The 27,847-nt window shown below is 40.3% G+C and overlaps 1 protein-coding gene across 1 annotated transcript; it reads right to left on the reverse strand.

The window, feature by feature from the left end:
• Positions 1-27,744, reverse strand: RNF125 (ring finger protein 125). The gene is given in 8 exon segments (XM_080378730.1): positions 1-532; positions 1,596-1,614; positions 1,616-1,680; positions 1,684-1,701; positions 3,964-4,069; positions 5,424-5,518; positions 8,000-8,037; positions 8,040-27,744. Coding segments are annotated over 8 exon segments (555 nt in total). The 5' UTR covers positions 8,161-27,744; the 3' UTR covers positions 1-439.
• Positions 27,745-27,847: the final 103 nt, after the last annotated feature.

Here is a 27,847-nt window from a genome sequence, read left to right on the forward strand (position 1 = left end):
GGGGGGGATGGGATGTGTGTGTTCCAATTTGTTTGGTCCTGTAGCATCCAAAATGCTGCTGTTTTTGTCATCTGACTCCAGCATCACATTGTCATCATCAATATACACAAGACTGGCCTGCTCCTGGAACAGATGGGAGAGGCTGTTGTCAAAGCCAGTGTATCTGCAACACGGGACCTGCAGCTAGTTCAAGACCATCACATTTTAGGCAGAGGAACTGACAATATTTTCTTTTATCCTTAAAAAAATCCCCACACCAAACAACACATTTTTAAATTAAACTGAAATTCAATTTTAAAAAAATAGTTTAACAAAGAATGTGTAAGAAAAAAAATTTAGGTCCATGCAGGTTACTAACACTCCATTAATAGCAAAAGGCTAAATTTTAATGACCATGTTTATCTACAGAACATGTTCTTCCACTGTTCTGCAGTGGTCCTTATGTGATGTTTGGATGATTCATGTGCACATATTCTAAGAATGACCCATCTAGAACTCTTTCAATAAGAACTTCTCCAATAGTGTTTGTGTCCTGAAAGAAAAAAAAAAAAGGATATTTTATAGACTATCAAGATACTAATTGATATGTTAATATATTTAATTTTGACTGCTTGAGTTACCAGTTAACAAAACACTGGTTTCCATGTGTTTACATCCATGTTTAAAGTTTACTGCCTAACTTTCTACTCCTTGGCAGTAAACACTGCAACATAAAGCAAGAGAAATCATTATGAAATTTGAAATAAATGAGAATGTCAGATGCAGAAACAGATTAATTCACTGATTATGCAAAGCCCAACAATGCTACTGCTCTTTAATAAGGAGTCCAATTTGGTGATGCATCTTATATTACTGTGTATAGAAATAAAAACTCTAGTCTTAGCTATATTTTATGAAGTTATATGTGTGCGCTATCATTAAAGTGCTATCATACAGAAATCTTTTTCTGCCATGTGCATGAATTACAGGTTTGAATTATTAAGATGGTTTTTCACCCTTGCCCTCCATTTGGACATAATTTTCTTCAGTGCTTTTGCACCATTTGAAAAAACATTTTATATCTTTCTTTGGGATTTTGTCTGGATGAGTATCAAAAATAAATAAAAGAAAGCACTAACTAATATTCTTGAGAAATTCTAACAGCATGTTAATGATTGTGCTGCACTTTCTGTTTTACAGCCTGCTTAGACAGCAAACAGCTGTGGCAGCTTTCACAAGTACAACTGTGTCATCTTAGGTTCTTACTAAATAAAAATAAATGAAAGTTGTTTCAACAACCCAAAGTACATAGGTTTTCATTTGAGGATCTCCAAGTAATTTATAGTCATGAGTCACACATAATACCTGTTAAGAAATGAGGAAATGGGTTACCTTTCCCTTGTCCCACCATTAGACAGCAACAAAACTGAGGACAGAATCCCTGAGTTGGCACCTCTGAGTACCAGGCTATGCTGTTTCTGTACACATCTACCACGCTTAGTGACTTCCTGGTGAAGTTACCTGCTCAGTTCTTTTCACAACTTCTTGATTGTAAAAGGTGTGGAAGATACACATAAAGAAAACAAGTCCAGTAGTTTGCAAATACCATTACTTACTATGTAGTCTTTGTAATGGCGCGTGTCTGAGTTGAAGATGCCTTACAAAATTTCTGCTGAAACAGTGTGGATCTCTCCCAGGTATTTAACAACAATTTGGACAACGCTATAAATAAATGGAAGGAAGTACTCAGTTTTCATCTTGGAGGTCTTAGAGAAGAAATATTATCAATGTTTAAAAAACAGGAATATGAAATAAGTGGATCTGTTATGGCCAAATAGCATTCTTTGAGCAAAACAAACACTCCTAAGCACAGTACACTTTCACATCAACTGTCAATTATGCTGATCCCTGTTGCGTAATTAGTGCCTGCAGACATTCCAAGGATTGTCAACCTATATAGATCTGATTGTTAATATATTCCCTCCTACTAGCTACAAAATAAGAGTCACTCAAAAAGCATTTTTTAGGCAATGCAAAACTTGTTTATCATCCAAACAATTCATGTACCCATTTGTTTATCATTCAAATAGCAAACTAATAACAAATAACCCATTGTTTGTCATCCAAGCCACTGTTTGGATGATAAAATGCTACAAGACACATGCAAGACTTCTCTGGTCATCAATAACAAATTCATTCATGTGTGTGTTTACAACAGAAGTGCCTAAAACACTTCACCAAAAGAAAAGCTGAATTACTTCCTGTGGGTTCTTTGTAATATAAAAGTTGCAGTTGCTGCAACATTTATTCATTTAAGCAGTATCATGAGAACACTGCGTGTATGCTAAAAAGATGATTATCATGGAATACACCATGTGAATATACTATATGTAGACTAAAACCAGCTTTATGACATGTTATGGTAATGAGCATTATGATACAACACGCCAAAAAATCCTATGCCTTTCTTAGAACTAGAAGTCCAATGTGTTTATTCTAAGTTTGAAATAAAACCATTAAAAAAGATGTGCCAAATCTCTTTTTCAGGTACTCCTGAAACAGTTACTCAAAAGGTATTTTAGGACTAAAGGGAAGGATCAGCGTGGCAGTAGCAAACAATGAAGTGCACCTCTCAGCATGTTCCCTCTCGTTGCTTTGTATTAACAGTGTGGGATCTACAGTTTATAAATCAACTAAAGCAGTTATGAAACCAGTATGACTTAAAAGATCACATTTTCATTTCCCTGGTTATACTTTTTACATTATTTGCAGGCAAACATAGTTCTGGGCATTGTTTTTTACATTGGGTTTCACAGAAATGTGCAAAAGAGGCTGTATAATGCATATTACAAGTCTCAGGATCAGCTTCAATATGCAACTCTGAATTGAGCTAAGCATTTAATAATTTTCTAAGTTTTAAGGCTTGATTCTGCTCTACAGATACACAACACGGCTATTTATGAATTTGCCCTGAGTGAAAAAGTAAGAGCTTATAGACTGATAGGTGTGATAAAAATTACTGAGAAATATTTCAGTTGCCTGAATTAAATACAGAGTCTAATCTGAAGAATACAAAATTTGGCAAAATGTTATGCATTAAAGCATTAACTCAGGCAAATGTGAACACAGTATATACTCTGAGGGAATGCTTCCTTTAGTTTACTCAGAGCTCTGGCTTCACAATAACTTACTAATATGATCATGGTTAAGGTGGTGAAAACTAACCTGCAATGTAAGAGGGAATGGAGCCGGTTTCCCCCTTCCCACCCGCTGCAGGAAACAGCAGCGTTGGTTGATTTGTCTACAAGCCCTTCAGTCTGTAACCTCACATGTGGCAGAAGTGTTTTAGAGAGAATTGGAGTCGAAAATGCTGCAGCAAGTAACAATCAGGGAAGTAAATTACACTTGTCCAGATCTGAGTCTACAACCCTATGGACCTCAGTCCTACAGGCAGGGTCACAGTAAGACCTCGCAGCCCCCATGGACCTTCAGAATGAAGCCATTTATGTAACATTATCTTAAAAAAAAGAATTAAAAACCCTGCTATGACAGACTCCTATATAAGGTCACATAAGCAGTTCTCATAACTTCAAAACCCAGATGAGAATACACAGCAAATGCTGCACATAAATCTGAGTTAAGGCAGTAGAAATAGCACATGTGGGATTTAAAAACAGGCAAATCGCTGAAGCTAATAACGCTCGTTGTCTTGGCTGTAAGTAACTGTTGTACCCATTACAAGATTTCCTACACCATTTTCAGCGCTCCTATCAGCACTCACAGTGATAGAAGTGCTAGTGTTTTAAATATTATGTGCATACACACTTGGTCAGCGAGAGGTGGGCAGAGGGAATGAATATAGGTATGTTTTTCTTTCACTGTCAAAATCAATTAAACAATTAGTAATTTTTTCTTTGTCTATTATCTCCTATCAGTAATGCTTGCTAGAATTAATCAGTTTAACCTGTGAATTCAGTAAAATACATACTTACGTACATTTCCACTGCTGCTCTTTCCACTCTGACATGTGAGACAGTGGTCCATCAGCTCAGCCTCATCTACTTCACACTGGCAAAAAGGACAGGAATATCTGGGAATAAGAGGTAGGAAGTTGTTACTGGATGCAGATGTAATTGATACATTTTCAGCAAAAACTACAAGCAGTAAAAGTAGTATTTAGATTTCTGTGGTCAGGTATCATCAGGAGCTCCTTTTGCCATAGCTAAAATGCGTCATGGGTGTATGACATGTACCTGGGTGTGATGTATGCTATGCTGGCAAAAGGTCAGCCTTGCTAATGGATGCTGCAAGCACTGCACAGAACTGTGCCAGCATGTCAGGATATCGATCCAGAAAAGCACTCTTAACATAACCATGACCTTAGAGAAGCACAGATGAAAATACTGAACACTACAACTATAGACATTTGATAAAAGCATCATTTAATTGCTGTGATACACTTGGAACATGTGTGACCCAACTACCAATTCTCGGGAGCCCCCATTAAGTATCAGTGCTTTCTTGCAGAGGATTCCTACTTAGTTTTCAGGACAGAGTATGGTCTTGTTGCATGGTGGAGACACTGTTTTCAGGTTAGTGCAGTTTTCCGATGTGTGCGGATAAATGTTCAAGTTTTTCTGAGCATCAGAAGAACAATAACTGATAAGGAGATAGGTCTTCTGAGCAAGCAGCCTGAATAATGTGTCATTTATGAATTCAAATAGCAAAGAGTATAGGGAATTTAAGTTACATAAATTAAAAAGCATTTTGATAGTGATATCTAAATTGCTTCTAATCATTAATGGACAAAACTAAAGGCCATTAAACTTCAAGACCTCTAGAATTACTACATACCTAATTGATTGCTCTAACAGGTCCTGCCCTGAAAAAGAATGGCAGGGACTAAAGATTTAAACTTTTAACATACATGTTCTGCAAGTATTTATCTATACTATAAACATATAAATAAGGAAAGCTGTCAGTCTTCTTAATTCAAAACTATTTCTGAAGAACAAATTATTAGAAGAGAGCCAATTACATTTAGATTATTATTAACCCTATTCATTCTGGAAATAACTAACATCTTTAAGGAGTTTTATTTGAAAGTAAACATAATTGTCCCCCAATTAAAATAGCAAAAACTGCTGACTTGCCAAAATACAGTTGTTTCTACAAAACAGGTCATGTGGAGCTGAATTCTATCAAAATCATACTGACTGCAAGTAAAATGCATTATTTTTTAGTCATACACAAAAAAAAGCATCCATTTTGAGTACTATTTGCATATTATGTTTTAAACAATAAAGGATTTGTGTTGAATTTATGAAACAGAAACATGTTGCAATTAAAAAAAAAATCAGATACTTCTTCTACAGTTTGACCTTACTATGTTGGGATAACAAACTCAAAAGTGGTTTTACAGTGTCATCAACACTGAGGTCTACCTTGTTGCAGCATCTCCAAGCTCCCCTACACATCCATATTTTTCTGTACATTTTTCACAGGTTCTTAAATGAGCTCTCATTTCACTCAGACATACCTAAGCAAGAAACAGCAGCAGTTTGTTATGTTTTATAATGTGACACATTTATGCTAATACATCACTCAACATTTTCTAGTGTAAAGGCTTACTACAATTATGGCTACACCTAGGGAAGCAAACACATCTCCTTCGACTACTGGCTCTGTTGCTCAAGCATTTTGTTACTGGTTCAGTATTGCTATAATACATTTTATAATAATAACATTCAGCTTATGAGAGTAAAGTCAATTTGAGTGAAATAATTATTGGTTTGTGGTGGTTTTATTTGTCCCTTATGTTGGTCCTTAATATTTTGGAATGAAATTTGGGAGGCAAAAGGGAAAGATTTCTAATCTGGGGAGGGAGACTCTCCCAGTTCATATCTTGCTCTGTTCTTAATGGTGAAAATCTAGACAAAACCTGTTAAACCAAAAAATATTCCAAGGTGAGGACCCAATTCTGACCTCAATGAAGTAATCAGAAAAACTTTTGTATAGATTCATTAAGGATAAGATTTGGGTTGTATATTGCTGCTGTGCTGTGCCAGCTGTCCTGTGCCGGCTGTCCTGTTTCCTTTAACTCAGAATCTCCATATAACAGATCTGATGAAGCACAGTCATGAGGTATTTTCCATGACAAGAAAGAATATGAAATTATATGAAGCTGTCATGTTGAGATATTAAAATATCATTTGCACAGAAACAGTGAAGAGACATTAATATTACTTATAGGTTATATTCTATATTCTTAACCTTTAAACATTGATGACCAGTTCTGGTGAATATTGGTGAAGAAATTTAATATAACTCTGTCCCAGATGGCTGTGCCATGGGTACCCTACAAATGATCATCCTGACTGCGGATCAGGCAGAATGAAAATGCTCAGAGCGCAGTCACTTAATTGCAATTCCCACTCCCCAAATGGAAACGGCAAATGAAATTAGGTTTATACTAATACAGTAATCTGTGCTTTGGCGCAACTCAGATGCTGCAGGAGCATTTGCCAAGGGTAGTAGCCAAATACCAGAAACAACACTCAAAAGTATCTTGATGCTAGAATGCATTAAATGCATTCTCCTTTTCAACATATCTTAGAGGCCTCACTGATTGTTTTACGCAAGAAATACAGCCAACTTTCTGCAGCCATAAGAAAGATTATAAACCACTGCAAATATACATCATCAGGTCACTTGTGCTCTGCCACTGAACAGCAAAAAGCAGTTCTTAAGCTATGCTAAGTATTGAGACTAGGTAAGCCATACATAGGTCAGCACTTCTTAACATACCTGTTTCAATTGGCTTCCTTTTGCAAAAAATGAATTTAAAACAATATTGACATTAAATTCAATATTTAGCTACATTAAATTCAATATTTAGCTACCATTAATACTAAGGTGTTGCAGTTTATGTATTTCATTGCTAGCTTTAAGCCGATCTTTCCCAAACAGAAAACCCATGCCATAAAGGTAAAGAACCGATAGAGTTAAAAACAAATACACTTTTTTGCTGGTTTTCTTATGTTCTCTGTAATTCCCCACAACCCTGCAAATAACAGTCTTTCTGAAGTTCATACATTTACTTGCTGGTTTACATTTTATGGTATTTTCACCCTGCTGCTGCTAGACAAGAAAGAGTTAAGGGTACCGTTTTGTAGCTACCAAGACAGAAGAAATTATAGAAGTCGGATGCAAATCCATTCAGAGAAAAAAAAGGAGTCAGTTCTAAGTTGTACAACCTTCTCCCACAAAACAAAGGTATAAAAATATGAGGGAAGACCAGGACTTAAAAGTGTCCATTATACAGAAAGAGACACAGATTTAATACTGTTAAGGAGAAAATGCTTGCTTTTATATGAATTTTCAAGTAAATTTATATTAATTGAATCTTGGTTAACTGCTTTTCTATGGATGCCCTGTCCTCCACCAGAAAGCCCCATTAACCTTTTGCTTTGCACCTTGTTTTGATGAAACATGATAAACACCTTCCAGTTCAAACAGTAGCATTTAAAACTTCATTTGCATGTAAGTGATGTTTCAAAGGCTTTATTTAGATTTAAGGAAAAAGGCTTAGTTTAGGTAGCTTTACTGAAGGGAGTTGGGGGGTGTTTAAAAAAAAAAAACCAACCACCACCACAAAATTTTCCATCTTTGTCCTGTATTTTAACAGATGCGATTTTGGCCAGGATTTTTCTTATGCAATCATTAAATATTAAACTTGTCATTTGTCCTTTCTCCAGCCAAAGCCAACGTAGGTAGTCAAGAAGATTCAGCTCCCACAGGTTTAGGCTTGAGCTTAATATTTGCAATGACACTGGCAGAGTGTTTTAGAGCTCTTTTAGATATGGAACTTGATAAATCACAAAAATCTATTCTTCCATTATCATGTTGGTAGAGTTTCTCTGTTTAGACATGTCCTTAAAAAGGTATCTTAATAGTGTTAGTTCTCGTGCATGGATACAGCTCTGGAATTATTTACTAGTTAGTGTTCAAGGCTGCAAACCTGTGTTTTGCATTTTGTGCAATTTTGGTATGTGTTCCCATCTTCTTGGCAATATTAGTAGCTGGAATTCCTTCAGAGGGAAGATAAGCATGGCAGTAAGGGCACATCCATGCCTTATTCTTTAAACATGCAGAAATACAGGAATGACAAAACCTGTACATAGAAAGAAACTAAAACAAATGTGATAATCCCCCCCCCAACATGCTTCAAATGAGGCAGGGTATATAAAAAAGAATCAAAATTTTGCACCACATGACATTCCTGGTGGAACATTACAGGACATTTGTTTTTCTTAGGATATATTGTCAAAAAGATTGTGGGTATTGTGCCTGCAGCCCTACCTGCGTAAAGCAGAACACTGGAAACAGACAAGCTGAGCTTCCTGGTAGCACTGAAACACATGCGACTGCAAAGACTTACTTCAGAGCAGAAGCAAGGAACCTGTGTCCCAGGGGCCAGGCAAAGCCTGCAGTTCATGATTTCAAAACCCGCCATCACAGCAAAGATTATTTAATTTTTGTGGTGTTGCTGCTGGACAATGTCACAAATATACGCATACTGATAGCTTACTCTAAGTCTTCCCGAGCCCATAAACAGAAGAATGCCCCATGCTGCTCCTATGAGGGACAACCATTCGGGTTGTTAAGAGAAGGGAATTTCTCTAATACGTGATGAATTTGGGAGTCAGAGAATTACACTCACAGGGTTTAGGCAGCAGGTGCAGGGGAAGTGTTATGCTGTTGTGTGGTAAGTGGTTCTCTGTTCTAGCTGTCTTGGGGTTTGGATGGCATAAAGGCATACCAACCTCTGGGAGCATCTCAGCCACTTCTCTGGTTTTAGTAATAAAAGCAGATTGAATTAGTGGTCACTGCAGCCACTTTTGAAAGCTTTTTTGTCAGTAACGGATATGACAGAGAAACTTTCGTGAATCTTCCTGTAGAGATGTAAAACATTACTGCCCTTCACTATCTAAGCACCATCGAAAAGTTCTGATGCTAATGGGATGGGAGATGGCCCTTCTTTGCATCAGATTACGGCTCCTCATCATGTCTGGATAGGGATCTGAAGGGTAGAGTAACAACCTGGGATCTTAAGGAAGGACAAAAGAAAGGGTGCACGCTGGCTGACTGACAGACAGCCCCTCTGGCTTTGGAGGAGCTAGAAGAAGCTGTTGTGCCAGCCTGCAATCCACAGCGAGCACACTGCTCAGCCTGGCTGAGTATGCAGGCAGCAAACACATAATGGCGAGCGGGTGGCAAAAGGCCCTGTGCCTCTATAATAAATTTGCACTTGTGCCCCTCTGTTAAGTGTCACAGCCCTGCAGCAGAAGTGTCAGGAGCAAACTTATGTCTGCAACCCCAGCTGCATGAATGAAAAATTTCACTTAAATAAACTGCTGACTTTGCACTGAAATGGGTAAGAAGCAGGAACATCTTCTGTTTTGCCAGTTCTGCCTGGAGACTGAAATGCAGTAGCTTCCAGAAGACAGGCACCTGAAACCATGAGTCACTGTGGCCAAACCAGCTGGTGCTGGTGGCCGTGCTATGCCAACTTAAAATGTTGCCACTTGCCTCCTGCACTGCCCCTCTCTCTGTTGAAGGTTACCCACCTTTCTTTCTGTCTCCTCTCCCAACCCTCCAGGCCAACAGAACGTTTCACGTGCTCATCTCTCAGATACTTCTACCCAGTCTGCCATTTTAGTGCATTTACCTGTTTTCCCAGTTGCTAAAATGCTAACCTTTGCACAAGAGCTCCCAAGTCACAAGTCCACATTGCCCTCATCAGCTCTGCTATATAGATAGCAACTCCAGCAAAGGAGTGGAGTTGGAATCTGAAGCAAAACCTTCTTAAGCCACTGTAAAACAACTTGCTAAGCTTGCCAGTACACTCTGCAACAGCATTTCTAACATACTTAACCTGTCATTGATCTACCGGAGGATTTCAGATGTAGTATCTTCTTTGGAAGCCTTCTTCTTATATAGCTCCACAGAGCCACATAAAATACAATCAAAGCCTAACTCACACAGAAGGTGGTATTTTGCAGTTAACTTCGCAGAAGGATCAGTGATTACACAAAGTGCAGAGAGTACAGCCAAGACCCAACATGATCCCTGTCCAAGGATAAACTCAGAATTGTTACTCACGGTTTGCCCTTGGGCAGGTTTTAACTTAGATTATTCCTGTACTTTAAACAGGGTTGAAAAGGTTTCTTTGTTTCCCTGAGGGACAGATGAGTCTTCTATAAATAACCCTGCACAAGGTTCTCACATGCTGCCTGAGAGCTTTCCCCTTTTAATGTCACAAAATATAAAATCAGATTACCCTTTGTCAGTTTGTTCACCCTCCCCCTTAAACTGTCAGTAGCAGAAAAAAAGTTAATATAAAGGATACAAGGATTGGTGAAGAACAACTACACTCATGCACTATGCAGTTACTCAGTGATTTGGTCAGTTGACTATAAAATGAATTTGCAATAATTTCCAGTTCAGCCTCCACCTTTAACCCAATTTATCACTCTGCTTTATTTGCCCAGTCCGTACCTAAACAGGTAAAACAAAGAAACAAACAAAACTTCAGACACTGCAAGTAGCTTACATAAAACCTGAGCATCTCAGGATATTGACCCTGAACATTGCTAAAGCCCTGAGTTTTCTCTTCTTCCATTTAGCATCCAAACAATTGCCTCAAGTCTCTAGTTAGAGGCTGCATAACACTTCTCAAATGCAAAAAAGCTAATGCATTAGTTCTTTAAGATACTGAGGGTGCTGTAAACAGTTGCACTTTTAGACATACATATATGTGTATGTCTCAGCTCAGGAACACATAATTTTCCATGGTCTGTGACCTTGAATAAGTAATTAAAACAAGACTGGCCAGGTGAATAGCAGAAAAGGCGCAGCTGCTCAGCTGGATCTCTGTTGGGACAGAACTCTGTGAAGTTGCCTATAGCTTCTGAGGCCAACAAGCGGTCCTGGAAGAAGGGGCTCAGAAACATGCTAGGCAGCCTTTTATCCTTTTATTATTCTTCTCCCCCCCACCTCCCCACGTATTCCTAAACACTGGCTTAAGCTATACTTCCAATTGCCTGCCATGATCACTAGAAGGATGCTTGTGCCAGGTGCCACGTTTGTAAAGGGAGTCACTAGCAGATGGTTCACGTTTGCTCTTGCATTTTACACCTGTATACATTGCTCTGTGCCGATTCTAGATGGGCTCTTTATGTTATGCTTGCATCTGGACAGGATTCAGATTAGGGGCAATGCTTCAATTATGGCTCACATTAAATTTGTGATGAGGACAACTATTAGAAATGCTCACTGGGAATCTGAACCGGAAGCACACGCTCACTCCAGAACAGCTGGTTTTACACATTGATTTTTTTTAAGTTCTCCACAATAACCAGCCTTATCCCAAAGCAGCTACCCCAGAACCGATTTACTGGCGTACCCAACCCTTAAGCAGATTTAGCCAGGATGAATCCAGACGGTTAAATCCTACGTATTTAACAGAAAAACACGGAGCACAGACATCACAGCCCCCCCGCCGTCAGCAGAGAAGCAGCCACGATTCCCTTGAGGCGATCCCGCCTGGAAGGGGCGGCTGCGCCACCGGCACCCCCTCCGCGGCAGGCAGCGCGCGGGCGGTGCTGCCCTGCCCCCACCCATGCGAACACCGACGGACACCGATCCCCGCCACCCCACCCCCATCTTCCGCCGGTTCAAAGCGACTTTCCCCTCGGCTGGTTTCCTCCGGCCTCTCCCCGGCCGGGCGAGCCCCGCGCGTCTGCACCCCAAACCTCGCCCACCGCCAGACCCCGCACCCCGACCTCCTCCGCCCGCCCCCGGCCCGGGGCGCCCCCCGCCGGCAGGAGCCCCTCCGCGCGGGCTGGGGGACCCGGCACCCACAGGTGGCCGCAGGGCGGCCCTCGGGGGGCTCCGGCCGCCGCCGCCCCGGCACCGAAAGGGGTCCCCGCGGAGCCCCCCGCCCGGCAGGGCCCGACTCACCGCCGGGGCCGCCACCCCGGGCAGCGGGCGCTCTGCCCCGTGCTGCGCCGGGACCCCCCTTTGGCTGCAGCGTTACCGCCCCGAGTGAAGGGGGCTGCGAGCGGGGAGGTCGTGAGGTCTCCAGGAAGTGGGCGGGACCCTGGGTTCTTTAAAACCTAAAAAGCGTCAAATTCAGATAACTGTGTTTGTTGTGGCTCCCCGTAATGCATACTTACACAGTACCGGCATCTGTAAGAGAAGCTAGAAAGCTGGCAGCAATGCTGCTTCAACCACCAAGTAACTGTTGAGCACAGGTGTAACTGACAAGGCACTTAAAATAGCGGTAGGCAGCAGTAGGTTATTTTGAAGCTGGTAAATCAGTCAATGATTACTTTAAAAAATAAATTTTCATTAGCACTGGAGGGGGCATTTTCTCAGATGCAGACAGCAATGGCCCACATACATTGTGCCCTCATGGTGGACCATCAACTACCACTGTCAAAATAGGGAAAGATGCAATGGCTAAACATTATAAACAATAACAATAGCTATTTGGAAGACATTTCTTCAGCTCTCTTTGTAAAGGTTATGAAGGACCTTGATTGTCTGTGTTACCTGTTTTCAGCCTCTTACTTCTTCACCCAGTACTTGATGATAGCTGTGATGAGGGTATCTGTAGCGAATAACAGCGCGGTGGAAGGCATGAGGCATCTCCTTGTGTTGGCCATGGACACAAACACTGGTTCATTTTAGTGGAAGTTCAGGTGCCCAAGGACTGCTGAGCTGTGGAAACAAAGCTGTGATTTTTCTCAATGTACTCTCTCATGTCATGCATCCCCGCACACGGAGTTTCTCTGCCTACAGTGAAAATGAATGCTGAAGCCAAGGGAGTATCCTGGATGGCGTTGAACATGTACAAACAGCACATGGTGGCTTTAATGGGGCTGTCAAAGCAACCTATCAAAGGAACTGTTGGGTTATTTGTGCCTATGATGCATAAAAACAAAAGCAGATTCGTTCTAGGTGTCCCCAGGTATGTGAACACCCAAAGAACAAAGGTAGTATTCCCACTTATTTCTAGAAGTACTGGAAACTACAGTACATTTAGTAATGCACATACTTGAATTGGGACCTGTCCGGGTTTTTCTTACTTGGCTAAAAGTTTTACCTGCTCTATTAGGTACAGTTGGAATAGGTTTCAATATCATTTGGGCAATGTATATTTTACTGTGACAGATTGTTACTTTTTTCTTTAATATTGAAAAAATTTGAATACCGAATCAGAAAAACTAATACCTGGGCATGTCTCAACATATATATTTTTTTCCAGTATCCAATGTATTTTCTGTAACAATATTTTTACAGAAGCAAAGTCAAGTATGACCCACTTGTGAAAAAGAAGTAAGAAGGGAAATGCAGTATATTGGGTAACTCCAAGATGAAAGCATCAGCAAGTTTGGTATCTTTCAGTTTGCATCTGGCCTGCAGTAAAACTAGTAATCTCCTGTCAAAATGATTTCCTTAGAAATTTGCATCACAGATTTGGTTTTGGAGAAGATATCACCATTTTCTGGGCCTGAGCTCTGCAGTGATGATTATCTCATATAAACAGCTTTTACAGTCATGCAATTAACTTGTCAGATCACATATGTAATGACAACAGAAGGACAGCAATATTTCCTGTGCTGACTATTTATTCATAGGCTACCTCACTGATGAATAATAAAATCAGATCTAGGAAGAATTGTATCTCTTCTTAGGTAAAACCCACAAAAATCAGGACAGCAGTATGGGTTGTTCTAGAAACTGTAACGAAGTATGTTCCAGCATATGTGAAATCTTGTCAGTCAGAATCAAGTCAATGCATTTCCACTGTCAGTTACTGGTTTTCTTTAGATTACATAAATCACAAAGAAAATAGCAATACCATCCCACTGGCTGAACTCTAATTTTGTTTATTGCTGTGTTATGTTTAGTGTCACTTGGTTAAGATATAGATACTTGTTTATATCCAAATTTAATTTATTCATGTTGTGTTAATAATACAATGTGATAAAAGGTCATTAGCCACTGTAAGATAATTAAGTGCAAAGGTTATAATAGAAAATCGATTAGGGATTAAAACTGCAGGTTTTTTCTGGTAAATCATACACTTATTTAAAATTTGACCTAATATAAGTATGAATAATGTTTGGAAAACACTAAAACATGAAGGATGAAATTAGAATGCTTTTAAAAAAAGCATTAAAAATCCCAAGTAAGCCTTTAAGTGCCTGTCAATAATATGTGAAAATAAAACTAGCATTGTTATAGTTGGTGTATGGAGAATGGAGGTCTCATGAAGCAGCAGTAAAACTGCATTAGAGATTTTAAGAATTACTGATGATAGTTTTCCAGTACCAAATCGGTGGCACACACACAGACCTAACCATGGTGGGAAAGGCTGGAATGATCACAAGGCTGGAAGCTTGTGGTGGTGTGAAGATCAGTGCTCACAAATAATTACATCAAATATGGGCAGACAGAGTACAGACGCAGCCAAGATCTGTTACATATGCACGTGTTTATGGCTGAGTAGGGATTTACAGATGTGTATGTATTTACTTAGATACACACGTACAGAAATTACCTACATCTGCCTGATCAGTTTCCTAGGAAAAAAAAATAGTTAAGAAATAAGAAAATCTGAGAACATATTAGAGAAGAAACTTAACAATATTAATGAAAATCAGGGTGTATAGCCTTATGATTACTTATCATTACATGGTAAGTATTCCACAATATTTTAAGTATTTTAAATATTAAAATGAACAATTTTATTAAAACCCCTTTCTGGAAAAGGATGGAAAGGCAATAATTGGAAGTAGATAGCAATCACAAATATAAATTACTAAACGAAGCCAAAGAAAAGTCAAGCCTAGTAAAACTAGAAGGAACTCTAAAGTATAAACAAAGCAAGCTAAAACAGAAGCTGTGATCTGGTACTAGATTGACAGGAGAGTGCTAATGTTGCAAAGAAGTGTTCAACAGTTAGCTACAATATTTGGTAAGAAGGAAAAGGATCTATTTATATCTGATCAGGGTATTGGATAATTTGCCAGCCCATAATGACAATGTAAGTATTAAACCACATTAATTAGGAATAAATATTCTAAAGGGAAGGCAGAGAGGACTTTCACCCAATAATCCTAGAAGAGTTGGCCGAAGAGTTTTCTTTCGTGCTTTTAGTTGCTGTTAATGATTCTAAGCATGCAATGGAAGTCCTTCAATGCTGGACTCAGATGACAAGGTTGACCTCATGGGTTATAAAATGTAAAAAATTAAGTTCAGTCAATAAAAGTATATTGATGCTCACTAACATGGTTTTAGAAACAGAAGTTGGCAAGCTGAACTCAGGTTGTACTCTGATGAACTTACAAATATATTTGGGTTTTGAAACTGTGCTTGATGTAATACACTTCTGTAGGGTATTTAACTTAGCCTTTCATGGCCTTCAAACTAAAATAAATGAACATATAATATAAATAAAGATACACAGGAAATATAAAATGCTGTGTGGCATCTTACGAAGTAGCATCAAAAACATACATACCTGATATTAAGTAATATTTTTATGACTAATCTGGAAACGAATATAAAATCACCAAGTGACTGTACTTGCAGGTACCAAAAGCACAGGTGAAGTGATAAATCACCATGGCAACAGACATTGCACAGTGCCATCTGGATTCCAGGATAAACTGGACCCATTTTAAGAAAGTGAATCTTAAATAGTCAAGTGCAATCTTATATATATATATATATATATATATATATAGGGGGGGAAAATATGTACTGTACTTCTGGAAGAGTAACTAGCAGCTGAACACAACCTAGCAGCAGGGTGGAGAAACAGTGTGTGCTTCCAGAGTAGCACTGCTATCAATGAGAGCAAGTGACTTCTGATGGGGGGATAATGACAGTAGAAGTTGAAAATGAGAATATTTATTGCATTAGATTCACTGCTTTAAGTGCAGAACAAGTGAAGGAACCTCTGCTTGGTGCAACTCACCTAAAAGTTTATTTTCTTAATCAAGAGATAGAATTAAACCCTTCAGCTTAGTTGTTGTTTATCTCAGTGCTGTGCACTTTTAACTCAGTTTTGAGAGATATAGCTGCAGCACACCACAGCTCAAGCAGGGCAAAGCTGGGCATTTATCAGTTCATATCAGACAGCTTTTGTAACTCAGACATAAAATTTCAGTCTTTGTCAGTTCCTTATTTTCTATTTTTGAGGGGTTTAGACATCGTTAAACTAAGTATTCTGGAGAGTCATAAAACTTTAAGGGGCTTGCTAGCTGTGGAGGAACAGTGATGCTTATTCATGAGTTTTTAGGCTGATTACCCAAAGAGGTTAAATGATACCATCATCTTCTCTGTGTGTATATAAATTTACCTGGTGGTGCCTGCCCTTGCTAGAGCCTCCACCCAGCGACTCGGTCAAGACTGAAGCCTTCTCCAGTTCCTCATCCAGAAATAGTCCCAGCCCCATCTGTGACCATGGAACGGTTGTAGCTGCTCCAAACGCCAGTGCAGAGCCTCCCCAGCACCCTCTGCCGAGGCACCCTGGGGCTTGGGAACCAGACGTCCTCACCCAGAACTCACCACGGGGAGGATATCTTTGGGCTGGTTGTTTGGGGCAGGCCCAAGGAAAGAGAGAAAGCTCATATGAGAAGGCTCTAGCTTGAAGAGGCTGAGCTCAGCATGCTAGCTGGTTTTGTTAGCTCTGTCGACAACAGCAAGGACTGTCCAAGTTGGGATATTAACAGAACACAGTCTGCACTGAAGGGATACAACATAACCTCGAGAGAGAAGAGCTGGGAACATTGTAACATGATAAAACACGTAACAGATTGCCCCCTTGGGCCTTTGATGTGGCTTTGCCACCCCTCCAATGGAGGCACGGCATACTTCAGATAACCCATGCCCACAGATAATCTGCACAAAGTTGCATTACGGAGATGTGGATAATCAAAGGGGATGAGACACAGAGCACTAGTTCCCAAGCAGAGGCTTTGGGTTACGTTTTCCCCAGTGTAACCTGAACATGCGGACAGTGAACGCTGCTGCTGAACCACAGAGCATTTTCCTTCCCACCCATGCATAAGCCATGCTTTTTAGTTGAAAATTCACGTTGAAGCACAATGGATGTTTGTTGACTGGCCTAACAAAAGCACACCGAGTTGCCTTTCCTCCTTGTTCCCTTGGCCTAATTAAAAATGCTAAAACTGTAGAGGATTTCCTCGTATGAGTTTCCTGTCATTTATGCAAGTCAAAACGAGGCATTTCCCACTCCCAAAAGGGAGACGCTACAGCATGCACGTATGTCAGATGGCAGTGCTGTTGCCTTGAAATGTGAATTTCAGTTTCAGTGAGCTTCCTTACGTGATGAACATTCATCTATTTACCTGATTTTAATGAAACTATTATATGAGAAAGTAATCTCTGACAATAATATTACTTGGTATAGCTTTCTAAAACCTTAAATGTCTTAACCTTTGATAGAGTGAGTCAAAAAATTAAGTGATTGGGTAAGGTCAATTGAAGCAGACACGTGCTGCCTGGTGACAGCATGTGTTGCCATGAAGCTGGTTTTCTAATATCATAGATATTAGATAATCTCTAATTTCCCCTTGTACTTTGAGGAACAATAGAGTTTCTCCAGGGAAAAACCTTGTGAATTCAGCTAAAAAGATAAGCCATATAAACACAGATATCTTTGATGGTTAACATTTTAAGAGAAGGTTTAACATCTTTCTGTTAATTTATGAAATTACTTAGCTTCCATGCTTCTTTCATAGAAAGTGGCATGGAGCAAAGCGGCAATGAGAAAAAACAGTGCCTGAAATTTATTTTTTGTTATCAACATATAGGAAAAAAAATCTATTTGAAGCCAAATAACTTTTAAAACTTCCTTTGGCATTTTGATTTCCCTGTTCCTCATATTTCCCTCCATCTCTGATTGTGTCTATAGCTGTGGCTTCCACACAGATTCCCTGACCATCCCAGCGCAGCCATCAGGGCCTTCCCTCCTGCCTGGCCTTCACCTGCCCTCACACTACTGCTCTGTCCTCTTCATTGCACTGAGATCTGTGTCCGATGCTTTTTCCTTGCAGTGTTGCCCTTCCAGGTCCAGCTTTGTACACCGATGTGGTGTTTTCCTCCAGTGTTTCCTTGCAAGCTATTAACCCCTGTCTGCTGGCTTAGCTTCCTAGATTTTTCTATTGCTTTTTCATGTAGTATTGCCTGACCAGTAGCACTCACTGCTTTCCTGACCAATTTGAAATAGAAATTATTTGTAATGTTCTTTTTTAAAAAGCTTTTTTCCTGTGCAAGAATCCATGCTTCTGTGAATGTTCATTTTCTGTGTAACTGCACTGCACTTTTCCCCTGAAAAACCTGCCCTCAGAAGGGGGCCAGCAGGCCTGAGTCAGTGGCTAGCTGAGGGATCTAGACAGCTTGTCCACCAGGCTGTGCTTCTGGAAAGTGAGCTAGCACAAAATCTTTAAATAATTTACGAAGGGTGTTGCCACACAAACCACACTCAGATTAGAGGCACTACACCTCTTTGCCAGTCTCACCTGAGGAATACATGATGACCTCGATGAGTATAGTAGGTATAGATCTAACAGGTAATTTCTGTTCCTCAAAAAATGACCTAATTATTTTTTTTTACCTCAAACTGGAACAAAAGCTGAAATTTTGAAATCTCCTACCAACTGGCATTTTGAGGGGAAGAAAAAAAACTTTGTCTGAAGTCAGCTGGAATGTTTAGTTTTAAAGAAGCTTCTGTTTTGACTTGGCAACATCGTGCTTTTGGTATGTAATTTATACTGTAATGTGAAATACCTTTCTGAATTACATGGAATTACTAAATGTAAAAAATTAAGCAAGTTGTTTGGAAGTGGTTGGAAAGTTTGGACTTCACCTTGCCATGGCTGGTACAGGACACAAGATGTGGAAGAAAGAGATTACATCCTGTGGTCATGGCTTTCCAATTTGGGAGCCAGCACTATTAGACTCAATCTAACGCTCCTTTTCCTTCCTCCATTTCCCTTCTTTCCCAAACAGCAAAAATATTTCTAGTTCCTAGCAGGGAGAATGGTTTTCTCTCCTGTTGGCATTGTGCTGTCTAGAAGCTGTGGAGTGGAATACTCTGATGCTCTCTCCCCTTTGCTGCTCATCTCTTCCCAAGCTGAGGACTATATCCCTACAAATACTAGAGGAACAATCGCATCTTGTACACTAAATTCGATGACTCTTGGTATAATTCAGATCAGAATTAATTCCTTTATGCTTCAAATGATAATGCAGCAATTGAGAAGTTGAATAATATTGCAGAATAGAAGTAGTATTTCTTATATTCAGCAGGAAGAAACTCAAGAAACAAAATTACATGTTCTTTGTTTCCCTGTTGTCAGCCCTTTGCCTCACCATTACCAAAGAAGCAGCTCCGGTGCTTTCAGTGCAGACAGTGGCAGATGATTGAAGTTACTCCCAAAATGGAGCTGAGAGCAGGTAATATGTGGCTATGTCTACATCAGCAAGTAGCATGTCCTAATAGGAGTGGATTTTGCAGACTGGAGCAGCTGACATTTTTGGGCTTGTGAACTGGGCTCCCATTAGCAGTTTGAGTAAGTAGCTGTGTCCATGGACACTGTTTTCTAGATCAGTTATATCTAAACCCGCTCCTTCATATGAACCCCAAGTCATTGAGCAAGTGTGCTTCTCACCCAAACCAAAATTGGACCAGTTACGTTCTGCTATTGTCTCTGTACAGTCCAGTTCACAGCATCTAAGGCACATTTCATCACCTCTAGGGTGGTTTTGCAAATGGCTGAGGTCACTGGGAGCCCAGGCTTCCTTTGAAAGGGCTGGTCCTACCTCCTGTCCGGAGCTATGGTCCCTTTCTCCTGATTCTGCAGCTTTGTCCAAGTGGTCAGTTGGATCACTCCTTAAAAATAGGGTTAATTTTCAGATGTGTTAGTTCATTGCTCCAGGTGATTATGTGTCCACTTAAGAAAGACTTAGGAGGTACAATGTGGTAGCAGCACAGAGTGGAGAGCGATTGGGGAGGGTGGAACTGCTTTTTTATTGTAATTGAGGCTTAAATTGGCTTCAATTACTTGTGAAACTATTCCATGAGAAGACAGCCACATGATGGCTCCTAAGATAAACAGAAAACGCCCAGTAGTTATTTTTATTGCTGATTTTATTCAGTAAGCACTGGGGTTGAAATAATAATTAAACCGAGTAAAACTCATAGATTTTACATGTTATTTGGACAGTTTCATCTTTCCGTAAACTCTCCAGACACACAGAATGAAAGGAATATGTAACTCGAAGAAACCTTTCCCAAGAGAATTTTTGATTGTGCCGATTAGTTAAAAAAAAAAAAAAAATCTCTTGAATGGTATTTCTGGTTTGCTTTTCTCCTGCTCTTCAATTTTTTTGACAACCACAATAATTTATAGTCACAGAGAATCTAAACAGAGAACTTCCCTGGAATACTGCAAATTCTGTTAATTAGAACCCAATTAACAAAATGTTGGTTTGTAAATATTACTTATCACACCTTTTTGCATACAATAAAGGCAGTTTTAAAAATGTCATTCCATTCAATCAGCCTGTGGTGTCATAGATGAATTGCATCTACTCGACTATTGTGACTGCTACTCTAGCAAGCTTCAGATGGCCTTTCTGTGGCTAGTTAATTGTTTCTAATGCACTGAAATACCTTTTGCAGTGAAAATCTGCACTATCAATTAAAAATTTAATTTCTTTAATGATGAGGAAAAGTTTAGTCTTTTTGCTTTGTTCAGTCTCTTAAACGTGGTAAAAGAAATCTGACTGTGGAAAAACAGAGAGGCGATTCTAATTATACAAAAGACAGGAAATTTAAACTTGATTTTATCCCCTGGAGTAGTATCTGGTGAACAATGGAAAACTTTGATATTATCATCCCAAGGCATTTTATTATTATTGTATGACTTTGCACTGTGTAGCACTGTATTTACGTAACTAAAAACCTGGGACAAATACCAGGAAAATACTGATTGCTGAGTGACAATCCATTGTTTGGCTCATTTTCACCTTCTCCTTCTGTCTCCAAGAGTAACTACTTAAATATGTTGAAAAGCAGAAGAGAAACCCCTGTTGAATAAAACAGTTATGTGCCACAATTCCCTTGTAAGGAAAAAGATGAGAAAAATTTAGTGTTCCTCTGCTTTAAGAAGGTTGCTGCTTTGACTCAAAAAATTAAAACAATAACTGAATAGCAACAATTTGTGAATTCAGTATCTCAGAATTTTTAATAACACAACTTGCACAGGTAACATGAAAATTTGTAGCTTCTCTGTGGACACGAGTAACAAAAATCCATATGCTAGAAATATTGCATCTGGTCTTCATAGAGTCATAAAATGGTTTGAGCTGGAAGCAACTGTGAGAAATGAACTAACAGATAGTGGCTTTTTGCTGAGTGCTGTGCTAGACATAATAAGGTGCCTTCCTCGGGACCAACGTTCACCGCGAGGAAGACATCTGACTTCATCCCTGTGCGACCACCAGAGGACCCCAACGACAGAAAAGCGCAAGCGCAGTGGGGATGGAGTTATTTAAATCATTTCAAGGAATACTGTAAATAGTTGTGAGAAAATAATTAGTATGTATATGGCTGAAGCAACCTTAATGGTCTAAGTAGATCATATCTGAGCTCATTTGGTGCTCCTCTGACTAGAGTCACATGCTCAGCGCTGCGGTTTTTGCTCTTTGACTTTGCCTCACAATAAAGATTTCTGAACCTACATTTGGCGGGTCAAGTATTTATAACACAACCTTAAAAGATCATCTAGTTCCAACCCCCCTGCCATGGGCAGGGGCACCTTCCATTAGACCAGGTTGCTCAGAGCCCCATCCAGCTGGTCCTGAACACTTTCAGGGATGGGGCTTCTCTGGGCACTTCTGTGCTTCTTCTCTCTGGTATTAAACTGCAATCAAATGCAACTACATTAAAAGTAACTTGAGGATGTGACAGCTTCTCAATCCCGCCCTGCTGCTGCCTGGGCCAGAAGGCAGCAACACCACTGGAAGTGGCTGCAGTGATCCAGGGTGGCAGGGGCATCAGTCCCAGCTCGCAGCAGTGGCTTTCACAGGCAACAGGCCCACCTCAGTATGAGCCCCCAGTCCTGTTCCAGCACCATGCTGCTGACGGAGTGTGTTTGCAAATTGCTTTGCAATGACTTATAGGATGGTTGGTTTTCATATATGACATGGTATGGTCTAATTTACTGTAAATTTTTTGCAATCTAAAGTAAAAAGGTAGCTTCAGGTCAGGATTTATTTAGTGTTTTGCTATATAGCTTGGTATAAAAAAAGAGAGAATTTTATGTTAGAAGATAGTTTATTTTCATGGCACAGAAAGGAAAAGCTTTTCTTTTTCTTTATTTTAGAGGCTTTTGTGTGAATTCACCTCAGGTGAACAGATGTAGTATGCTCATGATTACATCATGAAAAGTTCTGAAATAACAAATCCACTTGACAATGCATTTTCATATCCCCAGCTGTCTACACATGTAAGTTCTCCAGTTATTGCCCCACTGACTTTTTCTTTAGATTGCTTAAATTTATCATCACTCTGACAGCTAAGCTTAGTGAAATCAGATTGGAATCTACAGAACTGGTTTTAATTAACTGCTTTTAATTAATAATTTCAGTTATTTCTCTGCACTCCTGTGTATGTATACTGTAACCAGAGCTTGCCTCGCATCCTACTTGCTTTTGATCACCTACAAGACAAAGCTGTGTATTACCCATATACTAAGCCATATATGCCAGTATGCATGTTGATATAGGGCCATGTTACATGTAGGTCTTTTGCACGTGACTAAGACTACAAAAATGAAACAGGTTTGGGGAAATTAGTTCAAATGGTGCCTACACATTAAGAATCAGTTTGTTACTCAGCCCTTTGTTAATTTAGTGACTTAGTTTCATCAAGAGGGAGCAACATCCCCAGGAATTCCTCTGACAAAGGGCCCATCAGGATCTGGAAGATTATTCAACCACAGTTTAAAGAAACATACAGCAAGGATGACTCTTAAAGGAGAAGTCTCTGAGATCATTAGAAAAAGAAAAGTGTAAGAGAGAGAGTATGAATAGAGAGAGAGAGAGAGAGAGTGAGCAACCTTTGCTTTTTCTTACCAGGAAAGTGAGAAGAATTATACCTGTCCCTGAGTTTTGTGGTAAGTGGAGCCAAGGTTTCCAGTGATGAGTTTGGACCCACTTGCTTTCCCTCCTTTCTTCTTTTCTTCTACTTCTCTCTCTCTTCTGTTATGTGCAGGCCCCATACTTATATGAAAAACTTACATTGATTCTTATGAAGTCTTTTCAGATTTCCATCTGTAATAAAAAGAGGCTCTTAACTTAAAAGCCTTGGAGCAATACTGACAAAGAATAAAATATTGCTGTTAATCCTGGGCTGAGTCAGGGCAGTGGTATATGGCTGCTTCTATGGGGGACAAAAGAGAGATTCTAGAGAACTGTTACCTTGGAATTCCCACCCACGGCAGGATTGTCAAGAGGTACCATCACTTCCTAGCTATCTCTGGGTACTGGGAATTGTTCACAAGAGAAGCTTTATTACCAAGCCTGGAAGAAAAACTGCATGACCAGGCATTCCCATCCCATGCCATCAAAAACATTGGGATGCTAAAGAGTGTCCCATTGATTCAGAAGAGCTGGAGACTGACCATCTGCGACTGTCTACTCCTCTTTATGACCCACCCTGAGGCACGGCTGGGCAAAGCTTACCGTTTAACCCTTGCAGCTTCAGCCAGCATGTCAGAGGATTGCATGGGCCATGTTCCAGACACCATGGGCTTGGTATGTCTGGGTCTGGTACACACTTGATGCCCCTGGCACAATTCACACTGCCTTGCTGTGTAAAATTTTCCTTCAGAATTGTTTTTTTCCTTGCCTTTTAGGAAAATGTGTGTTGATTCACCACAAGATGAGTTGCTCTTTCTTCTGTCTGCCTGGGTTGTTTTCTTGTTCATCTTGCAAGCTGTAGAAGGGCATTTCAAAAACTCTTCCTGATCTATGGAAGGCAGTGAAAGTCAGAGGGCTACTTGTGCATGGCAGATGGCAGGGACCACAGCCTCAGACACCACAGACTCTCTGTCAGCAATTCATTGTCCATACCAGTGACCCTGGTGCAGAGCAGCTAACACAGAGGATCACATGGTCCAGGAAGTTTGTGAAGGACATATGCAAATCCAAAAGTCAAGAAATTAGGGTCACAGATTGACCTTAAGGAGTTACAACATGACAGCTAACTGTAAATCTACACTGGTACCTAACTTGCAGTGATTGTGTCCAGTGTGGTTTATTAAAAAAAAACCTCAACCAACATCCCCATATGTGGCTTATTGCATGGTTTCAGATGAATTTTAAATCTTCAGGTTATGCTGGAGTGAATTGCTGTGCAAAATGCCACTCCTGTTAACTCTGCAGAAGCTTGAACTGAGCAAAACTCAAATGTGCCCTTGAAGTTTGCAGGGAGCTGGGAGTCCGTGATGTAAACTTTCAAGGATATAGTTTAACCTGTAACTAACTTACAGGGAAACAGACATGTTCCATAATTGAATAACTGGAAATGAAAGCGCTGGATTCAACTTCAGATTGCATCACTTGCAATTCTGTATTCTTTTTCCTCTGTCTTAAGCCTACACAGTAACACAAATATTGGTTTATTAACAGGTGAAAAAAGCCTTTCACATAAACTTCCTCAGCAGCAGCTTCGTTCAGCAGAAAGTTCCTGCTCTCTGGCTTTGTGATCTGCATGAAGGCATCACAGAACTTGTAAGTTCAAGAAGGTTCCAGCCTGAGGGAGTGAAAAAGCACTCCTGGCAGCAGCAAGGAAGCAGCACTGAACACTTTCAAGTCCAAATTTTACAGTCATATTCTATTTCTTTACAACTGAAACAGTGGACATATTTTTCTGTCTCAGTGATGTTTTTGTTCTGGTCTATTCAAGACACTTTTATATATTTTCTTATATTTTCACTTTTTCTATTCACTCTGAGTAGGCCTCCCCTTTCCCACCCCTGTCCGCACAATCTCACTTTGTTCACCTGCTGTTTCCTTTGATCCATCTTTTCCTTTGAAAAATAGTATATTCAGTTAACTAATTCAGATGGGTCAAGCATGGTTTCATGATCTTGTATTATCCCTTTGTAATTCTGTCTGCCATCTGTCCTACCTATTGGTACGTTGTCAGACTTTGAAAGCAAAATTTTGTGCACAAATTGGCAGGCTTGGGAATGATATAAGTAATTAACAATTAACAATGATATTTTACAGTCCTTCTAATGCACCTTCTGTCTTGTAAATAAAAACAGTCTTATTTGAATCCTCTTTGACTACACTGTTTTTAGCAACATATCTGGGATACAACACCCTGAGCTACTGTGTTCATTGATGATGGGGTTGTTTATCCCTCTTTAGTAGGACAGGTGAGTCAGAGGCTGCATTAAAGGTCTTGGGAAAACACTACCTTGTCTTGAGACAGCACAGCCCACGAGATGGCAGAGCTATATGAAACTACTGTGATGGAAGCAGTCCATGCTGTAAGAGAATGTCACCAAAGAGAGAAATTCTAAGGACCAAATCCCTAATACTGGGTGAAAGAAAAATGTGCACAACGTATTTTTGTACACAGAGAGTAGATTTTGAGCACACAAAAGTAGGTTTAGAATGCAGAGCTGCTCTAATTAAAAGCCCCAACCCACTGGCAATAAAAATGAACAATTTCTCGCTATGTAATGGTTACCAAATACTGCTAATAGCCACCTGAAATTTGTATCTCTCCAGAAATTTGAATAAAAACTCGAATCTCTGCCAGAAAGACATAATGATGATCAGAATTTAAAAACAATTTTTAATATCAAATCATGTGTGAACAGGATTGGGACTTCTGATCCACTTCAATCTACCAGATGTAATTTGTATACTGTTCTGAAGTAATGGCTTAAGAGGAAAGGGAGAGAAGCACTGTTCTTCCAAAGTGCCCATGTGGAGGTCATACTTTAAAGTATCCATGAAAACATTATTTGGAATAGCTCTGGGGAATTTCTGAAAGTACACAAGTCATAAATATTTGCAGAATGTTGGTCTTCACCTTGTTCTAAAAATCTATCAAAGCCAAAATATTTTTTTCTGCAGTATTTATTAGCTTTTGGATAAAATTCCCAGGACTCACTCCTGAAAAACAGCAACTTGCATGGCCTATTGTTTTTTTTCTTACTGCCTACATTGAATTAATAACTAATTTTTCATTCACAGAGGAAGTTGCTGATTTGATTGCTGTAGATGAATTGGTTAACACTATTTTCCAAATTACTGAATTTGTTAGGGAAGATCGATATTATTTTCCCAAGTTTTATTTGGTTTTCAAATGGGATGTATTAATTCTGTAATATCAACTATAAAAATAACCTCATCTTCCATTTACTTTTTTTTTTTTTAAAGGTTTTTACATTTGAAGATTTACCATAGAAATTAGTTGCACATAAAAAGAGTACTTCTGGCAGCAGGAGAAATAATGAGGCTCAGCTTTTTATGCCTTTGTAATCATGCACCTCAAAAATAACGTGTGATCTCCCATTGAATCTAAGCAATAATAACATCCCTGACTCTGAAATTTGCATTTAGGAAGGAGTGATCTCATGCTCTACGTCCTCCCTCAGACTAAGGTCTCTCCTGTAGTTACCTAGCACGCTTCAGTAATTTGTGAAAACTTCCTGCTTCTGACAGGCCTGTCAAACACTCAGAAACTGGCTAATGATTTCCAAACCTTACTGTTGAAATCATGCTCTATTATAGTCTTAAGCCTTGACTTCCAAAGGCCTAAGAACTTTTTTTCTGATGTTTACAAGCCCTAAAGACTGTCCCTGAAAGCATGTTAAAACCCTGCCCTACTACAGTACTCCGTATTTCTAAAGAACAGACTCAAATTTACTTGTTCTTAATTGTCAGAGATCATCACTGTTGTTTTCCTCCGTCACTTCCTTCCACAGGTTACAAATGCAAAAGGACTTTGTATAATACTGTGCTTTACTAAGCAAACCTCGATGAAGTGATTTTGCACGATTTTCATTTCATGCATACAATTGAGCAGCTACAGGTCTGCCAGAGAACCCCCAAACAACTCAACTCTCACTTTTTTTTTTAAATAAAAACTCCAGAACTGTTTTCCTGGGGTGTGTGTGTGTGCGTGTGTGTAGGAATTCTGCATTAACCCCACCCCCCACCCCTGCCCAGGGACGCTCACCACCTAGCAAAGCTCTCCAGAAACCTGCCTGACTCAACTTCCCCCTTCTCCCGCACTTGGTTTAATAAGCAGCGCCTCCGCCGAACACAGAGCCGGCCTCGGCTGCCCAGCCGCGGCAAGGGCGTGAGGCGAGCGGCCTGCCCCGCGCTGCGGCTGGCACCGCAGGGCGCAGTGCCCCGGGGTACCCGCGGGCAGGGGGAGTGCGGAGGCTGAGCACGGGGGCCAAACGCCAGCCCTCGGCCTACCGCGAAACAGCTTCCCGGCATCAGCGCGACCCCCCGGGCAGCTGCCCGCCGCCTCAGCCAGGCGAAGGCCGTTGGCGGCGGTTGGTCCTGGCCCCCCGCGCTCATCCCTCGCAACGCGCCAACTGCCTGCGGGACGCGCACGGCCCCGCCCCCGCCTGACCGTCGCCACCTCCCCCCTCCCGGCCGCTTCCGCCCGCGCGCCCTGGCCCGGCCCCGCCCCTTTCAGCCAATCACATGAGCGAGCGCAGGG

Source organism: Falco punctatus (genome assembly GCF_963210335.1).
Source record: "Falco punctatus genome assembly, chromosome: 3".
Taxonomy (NCBI): Eukaryota; Metazoa; Chordata; class Aves; order Falconiformes; family Falconidae; genus Falco; species Falco punctatus.